The sequence below is a fragment of the Vanessa cardui genome, chromosome 28, assembly GCF_905220365.1.
Source record: "Vanessa cardui chromosome 28, ilVanCard2.1, whole genome shotgun sequence".
Taxonomy (NCBI): domain Eukaryota; kingdom Metazoa; phylum Arthropoda; class Insecta; order Lepidoptera; family Nymphalidae; genus Vanessa; species Vanessa cardui.
Window position 1 is genome coordinate 5,108,340 of NC_061150.1, and position 17,996 is coordinate 5,126,335.

At 40.0% G+C, this 17,996-nt stretch overlaps 1 protein-coding gene across 5 annotated transcripts in view; it reads right to left on the minus strand.

Moving 5' to 3' along the window:
• LOC124541605 (serine/threonine-protein kinase 10) overlaps positions 1-17,996 on the minus strand; it is a 66,542-nt gene that overhangs the window by 11,928 nt on the left and 36,618 nt on the right. For 2 of the 5 annotated variants that reach the window (XM_047119524.1, XM_047119520.1), the window contains exons 7-24: positions 17,104-17,283; positions 16,142-16,285; positions 13,225-13,306; positions 12,705-12,859; positions 12,175-12,411; positions 10,968-11,759; positions 10,348-10,464; positions 9,646-9,784; positions 8,413-8,519; positions 7,844-7,941; positions 7,252-7,404; positions 6,781-6,861; positions 5,820-5,922; positions 4,949-5,106; positions 3,404-3,611; positions 1,888-2,091; positions 1,076-1,230; positions 59-197 (exon numbers count right to left, since the gene is read on the minus strand). In XM_047119524.1, the coding sequence (XP_046975480.1) occupies positions 59-197; positions 1,076-1,230; positions 1,888-2,091; positions 3,404-3,611; positions 4,949-5,106; positions 5,820-5,922; positions 6,781-6,861; positions 7,252-7,404; positions 7,844-7,941; positions 8,413-8,519; positions 9,646-9,784; positions 10,348-10,464; positions 10,968-11,759; positions 12,175-12,411; positions 12,705-12,859; positions 13,225-13,306; positions 16,142-16,285; positions 17,104-17,283 (3,252 nt within the window). Of the gene's footprint in view, positions 1-25; positions 198-1,075; positions 1,231-1,887; positions 2,092-3,403; positions 3,612-4,948; positions 5,107-5,819; positions 5,923-6,780; positions 6,862-7,251; positions 7,405-7,843; positions 7,942-8,412; positions 8,520-9,645; positions 9,785-10,347; positions 10,465-10,967; positions 11,760-12,174; positions 12,412-12,704; positions 12,860-13,224; positions 13,307-16,141; positions 16,286-17,103; positions 17,284-17,996 lie in introns of all 5 variants that reach the window. The other 3 variants (XM_047119525.1, XM_047119522.1, XM_047119521.1) reach the window with 2 other exon arrangements.

Here is a 17,996-nt window from a genome sequence, read left to right on the forward strand (position 1 = left end):
TATCGGGCTTGCCACATGTACGGACCTTCTTGAGGCGGTCGCGGTCGTCCTCGTGCGCGGAGGGCGCGGCGCCGATGCGCAGCGACTCGCGGAACATCATCTCGCGCGCCTTCTGCTCGGCGCGGATGCGCTTCGGCAGCGAGCGCTTCTCCAGCGCCTGGCACTTCGCCAGCTCCTCTTCCTTGCGGCTGTTCTTCCTGAGGGCCGATGACCATGTTTGAATAAAGAATACATTAAAGTAAAAAAAGTTTACTTGGTGGTAGGGCTTTGTGCAAGCCCGTCTGGGTAGGTACCACCCACTCATCAGTTATTCTACCGCCTAATAACAGTACTCAGTATTGTTGTGTTCCCGTTTGAAGGGTGAGTGAGCCAGTGTAACTGAAGGCACAGAGGACATAACATCTTAGTTCCCAAACTTGGTGGCACATTGATGATGTATGGAATAGTTAATATTTCTTACAGCATCATTGTCTATCGGTGATGGTGACCACTTACCATCAGGTGGCCCATCTGCTCGTCCACCAACCATAAAAAAAAAAGAAAAAAAAAAGAAGTAAAGTAACAGCCTGTAAATTTCCCACTGCTGAGATAAGGCCTCCTCTTCCATTGAAGAGAGGGTTTCCACGCTGTTCCAATGCGGGTCGGTGGAATGCACATGTGGCAGAATTTCGATGAAATTAGACACATGCAGGTTTCCTCACGATGTTTTCCGTCACCGCCGAGCATGAGATGAATTATAAACACAATTAAGCACATACATACAGCGGTGCTTGCCTAGGTTTGAACCTGCAATCATCGGTTAAGATGCACGCGTTCTAACCACTGGGCCATCTGAGCTCATTTAAAGAATACATTGAAATACTGAATTAATATGCCTTTAATAGACCATTTCCTCTGCCCCAAGGTTGCCTGGAAGAGATCGCTTTTCAGCGATAAGGCCGCCTTTTGTGCCATGCTTTATTTTCTTATATTTATTTCCTGTGTGTTATACTTGTCTTGGTGTACAATAAAGAATATTATTATTATTATTATTATTATATTACGAGTACGAGTAAATTCATATTTCGAGGCTCACCGTTTGATCTGCTCCAATTCCTTGTCGTGCCTGACGAGCATCTGGTGCCGTCGGAGGAGGAACTCGTCCTTGAGCTGCCGCTTGGCGAGCTGGTGCCGCTCGTGGATCTGCTTCTCCTCGAGCTCCCAGAGAGCGGCCTCGCGGGTGCGCATGATCTGCAAGGAGGCGGGGCGTGAGTGCGTGTGCGTGCGTGCGGGTGCGTGTGGGTGCGCTGCTGCATTTATACATAGCCTTTTTATTACTATTGATTAAAATGCCGCTGGGACTCAGGTATTGGATATAAATACCGACTAAGTCTTATGATAGGATTAGTTGTGTTTTCGGCCCAGATGTTACTAATTCATTAATTATTTATAATTTATTATATGCAAATCCACGGTATTTGCGTCTGATTTTTGTTAATCGTATAAAAGTAAAAAGTAAAGTAACAGCCTGTAAATTTCCCACTGCTGAGATAAGGCCTCCTCTTCCATTAAGGAGAGGGTTCGGAACATATTCCACCACGCTGTTCCAATGCGGGTTGGTGGAATACACATGTGGCAGAATTTCTATGAAATTTGTCACATGCAGATTTCCTCACGATGTTTTCCTTCACCGCTGAGCACGAGATGAATTATAAAGACAAATTAAGCACATGAATCAGCGGTGCTTGCCTGGGTTTGAACCCGCAATCATCGGTTAAGATGCACGCGTTCTAACCACTGGGCCATCTCGACTCCTTCTTAATCGTATACAACTAGACTATTGTAGAATAATTGCATAATTGATCAGGTGCGGGTGCGTGCGCGGGGGGGGGGGGGGGGGCGGCGCACCTGGTGTCGCTGCTGCAGGTACTGGCGGTCGGCCAGCGCCTGGCGCTCCCGGTGCTTGTCGTGCACGCGGCGCAGCACGGCGTCGCCGGCGTCGGCGAGCGCGGCGACGAAGGCGCGCTCGCGCGACGCGTGCTCGGCGTCGAGGCGCGTGCGGCGCGAGCGGTACGCCTCCTTGCGCCTCTCCTTGGACACCAGCTCCACCTCCTGCGAATGTACTCTCGATATCATAATTATCGATATTATTAAGGACTCCTATAGGCTTATAAGAGCTGAGATGGCCCAGTGGTTAGAACGCGTGCATCTTAACCGATAATTGCGGGTTCAAACCCAGGCAAGCACCACTATATATATGTGCTTAATTGTGTTTATAATTCATCTCATGCTCGGCGGTGAAGGAAAACATCGTGAGGAAACCTGCATGTGTCTAATTTCATCGAAATTCTGCCACATGTGCATTCCACCAACCCGCATTGGAACAGCGTGGTGGAATACGTTCCAAACCCTCTCCTTAATGGAAGAGGAGGCCTTATCTCAGCAGTGGGAAATTTACAGGCTGTTACTTTCCTTTTTTTTTTTTTTTTATAGGCTTATACGATGTTTACATCGTGTAAACATTGGTATAGTATGACACAAATTAGATGTAGCATCGGAAAATGCAATGGAATGAAAATAAAACCGATCACTGCCGATTTACACGACCAATAGAAATAGCTCCCTATCGCGCCATTCGACGCTATTCGTCGCTATAGATTCACGCGTCAGAGAAAGCGAGTGCATGTAAATCGACGCGACAAATTGACGAATATATTAGGTCATATGATATTACAAGTTATTACGTTTGTGCAAAGATCATATTCGTGTGAGAAAATAAATATTGATGATTTGGGATAGCGTACTCAATTCGGATGTGATCGGTTTTACGAATTTTGCCGATGCGACATCTAAGTTGTGTCGTATTATACATAACGACAGGCTGTGGAAAAATTAACGATTCTATCGATTGTTAATAAGTCGACAACCATTTGGATCTACTATTTGGACTAGAATTGTTCTAACAGTATAATCTGTGGCACCTTGCTAGTACTTGCACAAACAACAACAGCCTGTAAATTCCCACTGCTGGGCTAAAGGCCTCCTCTTCCTTTGAGGAGAAGGTTTGGAACATATTCCACCACGCTGTTCCAATGCGGGTTGGTGGAATACACATGTGGCAGAATTTCTATGAAATTTGTGACATGCACGATGTTTTCCTTCACCGCTGAGCACGAGATGAATTATAAAGACAAATTAAGCACATGAATCAGCGGTACTTGAACCCGCAATCATCGGTTAAGATGCACGCGTTCTAACCACTGGGCCATCTCGACTCTTGCACAAGCCTGCCATCAACTATATCAACCTAATGCACGGGAGCGGCGCTTGGATCATTATAAGTCCATTTGCCTAGAATTGTTCTAACAGTATAATCTGTGGCACCTTGCTAGTACTCGCACAAGCCTGCCATCAACCATCGCACCTGTTTGAGCAGTCGCAGCTCCTGCTTGAGCGTGTCCCGGAAGTGTCTCAGGTCGCGCTCGTGCTCGGCGCGCAGCCTCTTCGCGTGCTGGCGCAGCTCGGTCTCCAGATGCTGCTCTGCTCGCTCGGCGGCGGCCCGCTGCGCGCGCGCAAGCGTCTCCAAGTCCGCTTCGTGCGCGCGCGACAGAGACGCCAGCTCCGCCTCGAACCTGTGCGAATCGTTCCAAATTATTACATTCACGGCCGAATACTGAAACGTCACTTAAATATTTGAGACGCCGTTAAATTAAAATTTCGCATAATCAAACGTCATTTTTGAGCATCACTCAAATTTGAGAGTGACTCAAAATAAGTAGCCTTTAAACATTAGACAGATATGCTTAAATCAACGGCATAGGTCTTAATCGGTAGATAGCTTGATCATAACTAAAGGACTGTTAATAATAAAAAAAAAAAATAAAATAAATATGAGACAACATCCCATACATTGATACTCTGATCCCAATGTAAGTAGCTGAAGCACTTGTGTTATGGAAATCAGAAGTAACGACGGTACCACAAACACCCAGACCCAAGACAACATAGAAAACTAATGGTAATCTACATCGACTCGGCCAGGAATCGAACCCGGGACCTCAGAGTGGCGTACCCATGAAAACCGATGTACACACCACTCGACCAAGGAGGTCGTCAAAAAACAACAATCATAAATCAAATTATAAGATAAAATTATGAATAATAAAAAAGTGAGAATATATCGCCTGGAGCGGGGCATAGCGCTATCATTACCCTATATAACATTCTTATTTGACGACCTCCATGGTCGAGTGGTGTGTACACCGGTTTTCATGGGTACGCCACTCTGAGGTCCCGGGTTCGATTCCCGGCCGAGTCGATGTAGATTACCATTAGTTTTCTATGTTGTCTTGGGTCTGGGCGTTTGTGGTACCGTCGTTACTTCTGATTTCCATAACACAAGTGCTTCAGCTACTTACATTGGGATCGGAGTAATGTATGTGATGTTGTCTCATATTTATTATTTACTAGCTTTTGCTCGCGACTTCGTTCGCGTGGACTTCAGGTTCGTCCCGTCTAGTCTAGTAATCGCTTAAAATCGCTTCGTAAATAAGTCATTATTTCTCGTACAAAGTAAAGGATAAAAAATGGTTATTGTGGGTTATTCCTAAGAGATAAACATATACCATCACGGACTTTTTTGTAGACCTTTTTAAGTTGTACAATACTATAGTACATTGTTTTGATCTATCTTGTAGTATTCAGTCAGCGTTTGCAATGTAAGCGCAAAAAATGTGTTTTTTTACGACCTCACATTAGAAACCTCCAAAATTGTAGCCTATGTGTTATTCTGATGTATAAGCTATATTGTGGGAAAGTTTCATTCAAATCCATTTAGTAGTTTTTACGTGAAAGAGTAACAAACATCCATACATACAAACTTTCGCCTTTATAATAGTAGTAGGATTTATTTATTTATTTATGTGACGATATTTTCCAGCGCACTAGTGTAAGGAGAGAAGACACGCACCTCTTGTCCTGCTGGTCCCTGAGCTGATGCTCCTTCGCGTTGAGGTCCTGGAACTGCTTCTGCTCCTGCTTCTGCAGCATCTTGATCTCGCGCAGCTCCTGTTTGCGTAGCGCGTGGTCGTCCCACGTGCGACCGCTCTCTTCGTCGCCCCATATAACCTACAAATATTTGAATATCAAACTCAAACTCAAACTCAAATTCCTTTATTCAATATAAAAGCATTACACTTACTTATTGATTGTCAAATAAACACTACCACCATCATATCAATATCAATAATATAATCGATAGGCTATTTTGACTGGTTTTTTAAATTCATTTTATATTAAAGTAAAAGTTGTGTTTTTTATTTCTAGTACATATTTGCCGAAAAATATCATGTTAAAAAAATCCATATTTAAATAGCGCGCGAAATCGCTACTTGGAGAATATGGCGCTGCAATGGGGTCGGTGACGTCACTTTGCCGTATTTTAATCTGTGGTACATATAGGAGAAAAGCAAAGTTTACAAGAAAGTGACTTCATCATAAGCCCGGCCCAGGAGCGTTTTGTGACACGTGACAAATGTTTGAAAAAATGCATTTTTATTGATGGATTTTTGAATAAATTAAGTATTATTTTCAACTTTCGTTAGTAAATAACCATTTTTAAACTCATAATATACACTGATTACAATAATTTACAATTTATTTTTCGCATTGTCAAATAGCCTATTACATATACACAATGTTTAAAATAATAAATTTTTTTAAAACTCAAACCATTTGAAGTCTGTGTCTTCAGTGAATAGTTGTTATCATTGTATTATATATAATAATTAATAAATACCACGAGGCCTAAGCCCAACGGTGGGACCTTTACTCCTTTTTACCTTGGAAGTGGTGGTGGTGACGATGACGCCATCGATCTCGAACTTTCTCGTCCGTTTCCGCGTCTTCTTCTTGAGATTTGCCATGTGGATGTCTTCTTTGGACCTAGCAATGATTACATTCATTAAAAAAATTATATACGGCTGACGTAAATTGGCATAGACAGATATACAGTCGGGGTAAGAAAAGGTTCGTCACATTAAGATCTATTTTCGCGTGCTCAGTGTGAGCGATGATCTGCTTTACCGATCGAGAATGACATATCGCGTTACAATGATTCGATGTTTAGATTCTTGAGAATTGATTGAGAATTAATTTGAAAACTGACGAAGGTTTTCTTACTCTGACTGTACATCTACACTACTAGAAAATATACGAGGAGTACATAGATCTTCCGAACGCTTATTTTAATCGTAACTAAGAAATTTCTTTCTGGCCTATTCTTCTCCTTAGGAAAAATATTTGCTACTATGCATTACATCTTTTACTTGGCGGTAGGGCTTTGTGCAAGCCCGTCTGGGTAGGTACGACCCACTCATCAGATATTCTACCGCCAAACAATAGTATTCGGTATTGTTTTGTTCCAGTTTGAAGGGTGAGTGAGCCAGTGTAACTACAGGCACAAGGGACATAACATCTTAGTTCCCAAGGTTGGTGGCGCATTGGCGATGTAAGGAATAGTTAATATTTCTTACAGCGTCATTGTCTATGGGTGATGGTGCCCACTTACCATCCGGTGGCCCAAATGCTTGTGCGCCAACCTATACCAAAAACAAAAAATATTTTTTTTAGATTAGAGCCTACTTAAGGAAAGATTGTATTGAATGATTTTGAGTTACAATATGGTTCATTTATGACGGTTACTTCAGAAAGTAACACGTGAATTAAAACCAAATTGATCAATCTCTTTGTGTGTGGGTAAACACTTAGTCCCTTACATATATAATCAATCATAACACGAACCTTTGTATCCTGTTGGGTTGTCCGTCTTGCGGTTTTCTCCTTAACACCACCTCTTCCGTGTCTTGATTTTCCGAATTTACTCTGTAACATAAGAAATCATTTATATATAGCCTTTTTATTGCTACGAGATTACGAGATATATGTTGCTTGATCAAAAGGCCGCTGGGACTGAGGTCTTGGATATAAACGCTACTAGTTATTAATAATTATTACATGCCCTTGGATTTGCGTCTGATCTCTCTTTAATCTTATACAACTAGACTATTGTAGAATAATTGCATAACTGATCAGTTGCAATGAGCTGCTGATTACAATTTAAGTCAAATAGATAAATGAGAAATTCTATTATTATATAAGATTATTATATGTATATTATTATTTAAGAATCATGGATACTATCAATAAAAGATTTTGATTTGAGTTCGAAGAGAGTTGAGGGGGTGTTTGAGCGTTGTTTAGTAGTCTATATACCTGGCGGCACCGTTGAGTAGGTGGTGAGAGTCGGGCGATGCACTGGTGGCGCTAGTGGTGGTAGCCGTGGTCGCAGTGGTGGCCAGCGAGTCCGCGTCGCCGCGTCGCGACCGTTCCGAAGCAACCGACCCGCTGTCCGACTGCGATCGACCGCTGGAAACGACAACATTTTTTTTTATGTTATAGGTTGGCGGACGAGCATATGGACCACCTGATGGTATGTGGTCACCATCGCCCATAGACAATGACGCTGTAAGAAATATTACTATTTCTTACAGCGTCAATGTGCCAACAACCTTTGGAACTAAGATGTTATGTCCCTTGTGCCTGTAGTGACACTGGCTCACTCACCCTTCAGACCGGAACACAACAATACTGAGTACTGTTATTTGGCGGTAGAATAACTGATGAGTGGGTGGCACCTAGCCAGACGGGCTTGCACAAAGGCCTACCACCAAGTAAACATGGATAAATAATCACACAAAAAATGATTTCCTTCTTTTTCCTAATATTTTTTTATACTGCTACTACTTTATAGTCTTTGGATGTAAAAATCACATATAACAGTAGAGTACGATCATACGGGTGGTACCTTTCGAAGCTGTCGGGGCTGAGTCTCGGCGCGGCGCTGGCGGAGTCGCGCACGCGCACCTCCTCGCCCACCGTCACCACCGACACGTGCGACGTGTCCTGAGGGCGACGGGTACGGTTAGCATGACAGATACATTTTTAAAATTAGTTTACATAACAGTTTTGACTACTGTTTCTATAAAATAATAATATAAAAATAAATTGATTGACATGAAAAGTTAACATAGTCAACAACATAGCAAAACATCCAGTGGTCCCGAACTAGGCAAGCCTGTCTTGTGGGTACCGGCTATCAGTTACAATTTCATGTTATTAACAGGAGCTCGGACTATATTATACGATCCCATATCTAATTATATAATAATACAGCATATATATAAGAAATAGAAAAATATGTAATACCCAAAGAAACAAAAACAATAAGCGAAACAAAAATAAACATAGCAGTAATCCGTATAATTGATAAGAGAGCCTATATAGAACAATATGCATAATGTGTTATATTATATTGTATAGTAAAATATATTATATTGTAATTCTATTAAATATATAATTGGTAACGAGACTTACGAGATTGAGATGATTTTGTTGACTGTCATCGAAGACGCCTGAATCACCAGCTCCGGGGCTGAGTATTAACACTTCACTGCTATCCAGTCGCCTTCCTCGACTCTTTTCTGGAAACGATAAATTATTTTATTAATAATCCCTTCTGGGTACCATACATATATAATTATGACATCAAAAATTATCTATTTATATTGCTAAGACAATCCACGATCCAATTTTGATTTGCAATTGACCATTTTGAACCTGAGTCTTTTCAAAATGAATTAAAATAGAACTTCAGAATCTACAGGCTCATTTTGTCGCGTTTACAATAAATACCAAATCGCCTTACATAGTAATAGCATTCCCATATAGGTTTGTGGTCAGGCAACTGACAGTTAGTTTCTGTATTCAGTTTACTCCAAATATATAGGATAAGGGCTGAGATGGCGCAGTGGTTAGAACGCGTGCATCTTAACCGATGATCGTGAGTTCAAATCCAGGCAAGCACCACTATATATATGTGCTTAATTTGAGTTTATAATTCATCTCGTGCTCGGCGGTGAAGGAAAACATCGTGAGGAAACCTGCATGTGTCTAATTTCATCGAAATTCTGCCACATGTGCATTCCACCAACCCGCATTGGAACAGCGTGGTTGAATACGTTCCAAACCCTCTCCTTAACGGAAGAGGAGGCCTTTCTCAGCAGTGGGAAATTTACGGGCTGTTACTTTACTTTTTCTACTTTTATAGGATAAGGGTATATATAAAAAAAAACGTAGTGTAGGACGTCCTCGGGCACGGTGGTGTGACGACTTACGCAAGACGGCTGGCAGGAGCTGGATGCGAGTTGCCCAAGAACGATCTCAGTGGCGTGCAATTATTTTTATTTATTTATTTCTTTCTTTTTATAATAAAACATACACATTAATATATTTTACAAGCCATTTAACCATTTTCTGGTTTGTATTGGCTAAGAAAAGTATTCGCATATACTATTTATTAAAACTAAACAATACAGGCTGTTCCCAAATGTCTCATTTAATTATATATATTTTTTTTATTTATATACATACCATATACACATACACATACATACACATACATACACATACACACATATACATACATAGTTTATTATAATTTTTGATAAAAATATTTTTTTAGGACATTTTTGATATTTTTTTCTGTATTTTTTTTAATTGGAGAGGCCTATGTCTATTTATGTGGATGGATGGGTGTATATAACATACCGTTGTAGCAGGTGGTGCAGTCGAGGGAGTCGAGCGAGGAGGGCGCGAAGGCGTCATCGTCGGAGGAGGACCCGGCGCGGACCACTACCACTTCATCCATGGGCGGTGTTGTCGATATGGTCACCGCGTTGTGGGGGAGCTGGGTAGGGAATAAATAAATATTTATTAAAACATATTTTTATGAGTAACACTTTGTATTTTTTAACCGATGAAGACATGCATTAGACTTGAAAATAGTGATCTCGTCAGCTCTCACCGCATCTTGGTTGTATACAACAACAATAGCCTGTAAATTCCCACTGCTGGGCTAAAGGCCTCCTCTCCCTTTGTGGAGAAGGTTTGGAACATATTCCACCACGCTGTTCCAATGCGGGTTGGTGGAATACACATGTGGCAGAATTTCTATGAAATTTGTCACATGCAGGTTTCCTCACGACGTTTTCCTTCACCGCTGAGCACGAGATGAATTATAAAGACAAATTAAGCACATACATACAGCGGTGCTTGCCTGGGTTTGCACCCGCAATCATCGGTTAAGATGCACGCGTTCTAACCACTGGGCCATCTCGACTGGTTGTATACGAATCTCACATATCGTCTAACTCAAGCGAATTCCACATTGTTTTCTAGTAAAACTTATAGTATAGCTTCGATTATGGACGAAACGTTATTATTACATTGAATGAAGTAGTGTATACTGACCGGAGCGGCCGTGTTGAGTACGGGTGGGTGTGTGGTGGTGACGGTGACTAATCCCACAGGCGCCGCTGCCAGAGAGTTGGGCTCAGCACTCACCGCCACAACTGTCACCGCTGCCGGCTGCAAAGGTAAAGGGCGCTTTTAGTTATCATATGGAAATTAGTCACTTTTCAAATGCAAGAAACATATTGAAATATTTTAGCACCAATGATGTTGTAGTAAACAGATATGTTATTAAAGCGCAAAAAGTGAAGACTAGAAAACGTCCCAATTGGGACGTTTGCCTTTAGTCGTTTTACGTAGTGTAATACGTTATATTATAATACATCATAATTACTTAGTAATACGTTTTGCGTAATTAAAACATCTAGTTATCCCTTTTACTTATTGTTTTTATCGAGCTATCCTTTTTACTTTTAACGAAATGTAAAAATAAACTAAAATAAACGATCCCCGGCGCGGCACACTTTTTTCTGTTGTTTAGTATGAATATAACATATCTGTTTATTAGAATATCATTGTTTAGCACAGAATAAAATGTCAATTATTTTTTAAACTCTACGGCAAGATGACTTAGACTTAGATCATCTTCCGTGGCAAGGAATATGAAATGAAAGGCTCACCGTAACCGGTCTGATCTCGACCGTTCTCGTCTTCTCGCCTTCCTTCTCCTCGATGGAGCTGGACCTGGAGTAGTCCTTGCTGACGCGTTTGACCTCAACGCTGCACCTGTCCTTGTCGTCCACGGAGCGCGACCGCGACTCGATGCGACTCACTTCGGCGCTGACTCGCTTCGTATCGACTATCTCGTCGGTGGAGCTCGATCTGGAACGTTCCTTTTTATCGTTCCTAATTATCTCCGCTATCGAGCGAACTTCAGGCTTAACATCTTGGTTCTTATTTATCTCGACGCTGGATTTGCTGATTTCCGCGTTGAATTTGCTCATATCGGCACTCCGTCTGTTTGTCTCTTTCACTCTTACGTCCTCGTTGAGTCTGACATCGTCCGCGCTCTTTCTCACTTCGACCTTCGCCTTGTTCTTCTCGGGGCTCGTCTTGACACTGGTCTTGTTGACGCTTTTGACGTCGAGGCTAGTCTTGGTGACGTCAGGCGTCCGACTCGCGTCGACGTCGACTCTTTTGACGTCGAGGCTCGACCTGTTGACCTCGGTCGTGACCTCGTTGATCTCAAGGCTGGTCCTCTTGATCTCTATGACTTTGTTCGTTTTGTTGGCCTTCGGGCTCGCGTCGATCTCCTCGTGTGCACTCGTTCCGTTGACGGTCGCCTGTGTGTCCGCGGGCTCGGGGGAGGCTAATCTATGTTCGGGCTTTGGTTTCACGTCCTTATCATTAAATTCCTTTATCTCTGCTTTCTCTGATTTCTCTTCAACCGCCTTCTCTGCATCGCGACATACCTGTTTTCAACATTTTTATCATTGTACGTAATTATTTTATTTATTAAATTAAAGTGATTTAGACTATAAGCTGTATACCAATGATATTCTGATAAACAGATATGTTATTCCTATACTAAATAACTGAAAAAAGTGTGCCGCGCCGGGGGCCTTTCTTTTACATTTCGTTACAAGGAAAGGGGATAACTAGATGTTTTAATTACGCAAAACGTATTACTGGCATAATTATGATGAAAAAGACTAAAGGCAAACGTCCCAATTAGAACGTTTTCTAGTCTTCATTTTTTGCGCGTTAATGACACATCTGTTTACTAGAACATCATTGCTATATACTGTATTGCTCTGATTATTTTTCAGTATACCAAGTACTTTAATGACATTACTATACAATTATATAAAAAAATAGGACACTGACCTGTTCGACGATGCGTCCTGCCACGGCCGAGGGCGTGGTGGGCGTAGAGGGAACGGTGGTAGGAGTCGAGGGCGTGGTGGGGGTGACGGCGGGAGGGGGCGGCGCGGGCGGCTTGCGGACGGCTCGCGCGGCGGGCGGGGCGGGGGAAGGGGGGCCCGGTGAGGGCGGCGAGGGGGGTGAGGGGGGCGACGTCGCGCCGGGAGGGGGAGGCGCGGGACCTTTTTCTTTCTTTGGTGCCTGGACATGAAAAATATATTTCATTAGAACTTCCCTAACATAAGTATAGTGAATCTTACTATATTTATACAATTCAATTTGTTATTGTTGAAATCAATGATCATTAGGTCGTTTATACTGGAAAAGTAACCTTTTGCTTTCATAAATCTGTTCTAGAAAATTATGCAGATTACACTGTACATGTGTGTACGTAAATAAAAATTCACTTCATATTCCTTCACTCGCTACCAACGTGCTATACGTGCTTTTGGAGGCACGGGAGTGTACGTGGGAGGTTGGAGAGGCAGTCTCACCGGCGGTCTCCTGTCAGCGGGCGGCGCGTCGTCGGGCAGCGCGCGCTTGGCGGGCGCGGCGGGCGCGGCGGGTGCGGGCGCGGCGGGTGCGGGCGCGGGGGGCGCGGGCGACGCGGCGCGCGGGGAGGGCGGCGCGCGACCCTCCGACTCCGACACTGGGGGGAGGATACACATGTTAACATTTTTTGTTGCATCTTATGAGACTTATCTATTGTACCATCTCAATAATAGCTTATAAACGCAGGATATTTATCCCTTTCAGAAAGAATTTAGAATTTCATGAAACCCAATGGAATAAATTTATAGAATTGCTTTTTGGTAATGTTGTTGATCCTTGAAAAGTTCCGTTTTCTTGAGACAATCCTGGGTGCAGAAACACATTGTCGTAACTAACTAACCCAACACATGAAATTCCGTAGATTAACATAAATTCGTGCTTATTCAATTCGCCAGAAAAAAACTAAACCCCACTGCAAGTTGAATGAATGATTACGAAACTGTATAAAACTATTCAACTCACTCTTGATGTCCGGTGTGTCGCCCGACCTCACCGAGGTGGAGTCATCTTCCATGTCCACATGCATCTGGGAGCTGCGGTGCTCCTGCGCATCAAACGAAACCAATTAATCAATACATCACTTTAACGGCCAAACCGGCCGACACCAACATAATGTGTCTATAATAAAAATACACTGGAAATTAAGGATGATATTTAAGAGGCACGACTTCAGCACACAATTGCACTTTAGTACTTTAGTCTACTGATCATTTAAAAAAAATAAAATTAAAATAATATAAAGGCATTACAATTTTGAAGTTAGTATTTCGTTGATTATATACAAGGTACATAAATATAGTTGTAACTGATTGGTAGCTCAGTTTTAGGACGGTCTTCTTAGTATATTATATATTACATACTAACTTTATATAACATTCAATATTGTAAAATGATCTCGTAAGAGCTTAAAAGTTAAAATGTAAACTTACTAACAATTTGGAATATATAATACACCCAGAAGAACCGAAAAGAAAAACACCCAAATATATAAAACAAATTGTAATAAAAATAAATAATTAAAAAGCAACAAACATTAACAAAAGTACAACCAAAATGAACAAAACCTAAAACAAAGAAAAACAAACTTACAAAAGACCAAAGATTGACTCGTTTACGAAAAGTTTTATAACCAATGGCATGGCGAGTAAAGATAAATAAACAACAATGACCTTGAAATGAAATTATATCATTGGTCGAGACCTAATATAAGTTGAGAGGAATAGTTACTTAATAAATAAATATAGGCTATATATAACTGTTTATAGTTGACTAACGACCCGCCCCGGCTTTGCACGGATGCAATACTGATACCAAATATACTGCAGAATGTCAATATATGCAAAATTCATTGCTTTGTGTCATTAGACAATACAAACCGCTCCAGATACATAACTTTGATATATCTTGTAGGATTAGGAATTTCTAAAATTTTTAATTTCTTTACTTTGTTGTCTATGTATTATATACAAAAACTTTTCTCTCGAATCAAATCAAAATCTGTTGCTTAATTTCAAAGATAAGCATACATAGGGACAGACAGCGGTAAGCGACTTTGTTTTATACTATGTAATAATAATAGTCATATATGAAAAATTGTATTGGATAATATACGGTTTATTTATCTTTACTTCCGACATTATAATACAGTATAGATACCTTCGACGACGGTTGATCCTCTAGCGGCTGGCCATTCGATTCGCATGCAATGTAAACCAGACACGTACGTAACATTAACGTACAGTACGACAACACTTCTTATTCGTACAACAATAAGTATGATTTCTTTACTAGATTTACCATTTAGAGAGCAAGATATCTCACTAAGATATTTCTTTGAAAAAAAAAAAAAAACTAATTTTTCCTTTTTGAGTTAAGAATACAGTCAAATTGATTATTACACTAAGGAGGAGGGTTGCAGAAATGGCGTCTATGACCATTAGGCAGATTAAGGGTAGTGGACTTTGGCCGGACCCCCCCCCCCCGCATGCGAGCAATAAGTACTAACCAACCCTCTGGTACTGCTCCCGGCACGCTCGCAGGCGTCCGCGCCGCGCCCGAGCCTTCCGCCGCGTGCGCAGTCGCGTACATTACATAAACACGATATCTCTTACATAGCGTCTAATTTATTCAATCTAATAAGGCTCTTGTACTCCGTCTCGCTCACTCACACGAAAGCCCTTATACGCTACCTGAGATAGATAGCGTCGTCACATTCGCTATCACATATAATTTAACCTATCACCAAAATTGTTTAAAGCTTCGCTTGATTAATAAATTTCAATTAACTATTGTCTCATATTTTGACACGGTACTGAGAAATAGTACCGAAGCGTACGTAATCGTACTATAGTATACGCAGTCGTACATCGTACGCCGTGTACGCAGTACTTAGAGCACAAGTTATTGATATAAAGAACACGAATTGAGCCATTGCCTTTTAATCTATGTACATAACTAATTAATTGGACGTTTTTGTACGATCGTTTCGTAAATCAGACACCCCTAAAGCCAGCACTGCTCCAAATATACGACATTGTCGTTCGTAATCACATCTAGTGGTACTTATTGTGTTTATGTAATGTACGATTGAATTGTGTAAGGATTAGTATGGTTGCGTGTAAAATATAATTATTAGTGTACAGTATATATTGTTTAAACGGTGTGAACATGACTTATCCTTTTTTTTATACAAATAAATATAAATAGTACTCAATATTTAATGTAAACATTGAAACTTTGTTGCACAGTATTTATAGCAATTACAATAATCTTAATAATGTTTAAGTAAATTATTCATAGTAAAATAACATATTATATATACTTGGAAATTCTACTTTAATATTTAATATACATCAATATTAATTAATTCAAATTATGAAGTAATCATTTAAAATACGAATTGAAATGGCAACACATATAAACACTTCGGGCCACAGATTAAAAAACAATGTTCCACTAAAGAGATTTCACTTAGAAAAGACAACAAATACTATAATTTTTCATCAAAAGGATAAGTCAGATTCACTTAGTCATATATTTTAATTAATAAATGCATAATGTGGGTTAGTTAAGCGATATTATTATTAATATGAAATTGACAAAGTTTATGAAACATATTCCATTATAACATATTAAAACTACTTTTTAACTATGTATTATATGATGCAATCATTGCTATAAAATATATTACAATACTAATATGTTTAATAAACAAAACAATATGATAAGACATATAGTATCCCATGGAAAGATAAAAGCTTTAACATACATAATAATATCAAAACATATATAATTTTTATACTTTCTTGAGTTATTTTTTTCATTTGGTGTTATTTATAAATAAAAATACACTATGAATGTGATATTGTATATGTAGTACCTCTGAATCGTCGTCCAAGAGTTCCTCCTCGACCACCTCTGCGCGGTACTCGAGTAGGAGGTCACGGAGCGACTTCGAGTCGAGGTCGCCGGAGACGAACTCGTGTTTAAGTAGATCGGTGGCTGTCGGCCTCTTTTCTGGATCCTATGAATTGAGTTACTAATTAATTAAAGATTTATATAAAGTTAGTAAAAGTAACAGCCTGTACATTTCCCACTGCTGAGATAAGGCCTCCTCTTCCAATAAGGAGAGGGTTTGGAACGTATTCCACCACGCTGTTCCAATGCGGGTTGGTGGAATGTACATGTGGCAGAATTTCGATAAAATTCCTCGCAATGTTTTCCTTCAGCGCCGAGCATGAGATGAATTATAAACACAAATTAAACAAATATATATATAGTGGTGATTGTCTGAGTTTGAACTCGCAATCATCGCATTAAGATGCACGCGTCTAACCACTTATATATTATATACTAAATATATACTTTCTATCAGCAATTAGAAAGATATACAAAGATGTTGTACATAATGACAAATGATGTACAAAAACTTGTTTACTGTCAGGTATATTATATACATATATACTTTTATTTAACTAATATAACTTTGTATTTTAAATGTTGGGAAATAGTAACTACTAATATCCTTGCCGGTACTCGATAGAATCTATATTCCGAATCGATGGTACATTCACTTAATACAGCTGAGTTAAAGAGAGAAAGTATATTTCGATTTTGAATAAGTATTACATTAAATTTAAATAAAAACATACTTAAAAACTTACCAAAAACAATAAATATAATTTTTGAATCCCTAAGGGGGTAAAACGGCGGTTAAAGTAAAGTTTGTGTTTAATATATTTCGAGCAGGTAAAAATAATTAAGGATGTACAACACGTCATGTTTAACTACAAAAGAAAACTTAAGATCTTTCATAATTAGAGGTCCATTAAATGCACTCACTTTCACAAGAGCCTTCGCTATGAAGTCATTGAAAGCTTTGCTCCAGAGGGACGGCTGGTCGAGGCTCGGCGGATCGCTCTTCTGTATCTTCAAGAGGACCCTCATCGGTGTCATCTCGTGGTTGGGAGGTTCCATCTGCGCGAACTCTATCAGCGTGATACCCAGCGACCAGATGTCCACCTGGAAACAGAATACAGTTCATTTTAGATAATTTATTATTCAGTTATGGCAATGCAGTGGTTACCTGGTAGTAAGTGTATTCCCCCCACTCAAGAGACATTGGAACTGTAATAAATATTACCATTCCTTACTTGTTGTTTAGTACTACAGATAGACAGTTCTATCTTACTTTTATTTTTTTACATCTTAACCGATAATAGCCTATTTGACAATGCGAAAAATAAATTGTGAATTGTTGTAATCAGTGTATATTATGAGTTTAAAAATGGTTATTTACTAACGAAACTTGAAAATAATACTTAGTTTATTCAAAAATCAATAAATAAAAATGTATTTTTTCAAACGATTGTCACGTGACACAAAACGTTTCTGATTGGCCGGGCTTATGATGAAGTCACTTTCTTGTAAATCTTGCTTTTCTACTATATGTACCAGAGATTAAAATACAGCAAAGTGACGTCACCGACCCCATTGCAGCGCCATATGTCCAAGTAGAGTTTTCGCGCGCTATTTAAATATGGAATTTTTAATATGATAGTTTTCGGCAAATATGTACTAGAAATAAAAAAATCCAATTTTACTGAGTTCCTTAACCTCTACAAAATAATATAAAATTCATTTTAAAAACCAGTCAAATAGTCTATTGCGGGTTAAAACCCAGGCAAGCACAAATATACATGTGTGCTTAATTTGTATTAATAATTCATCTCGTG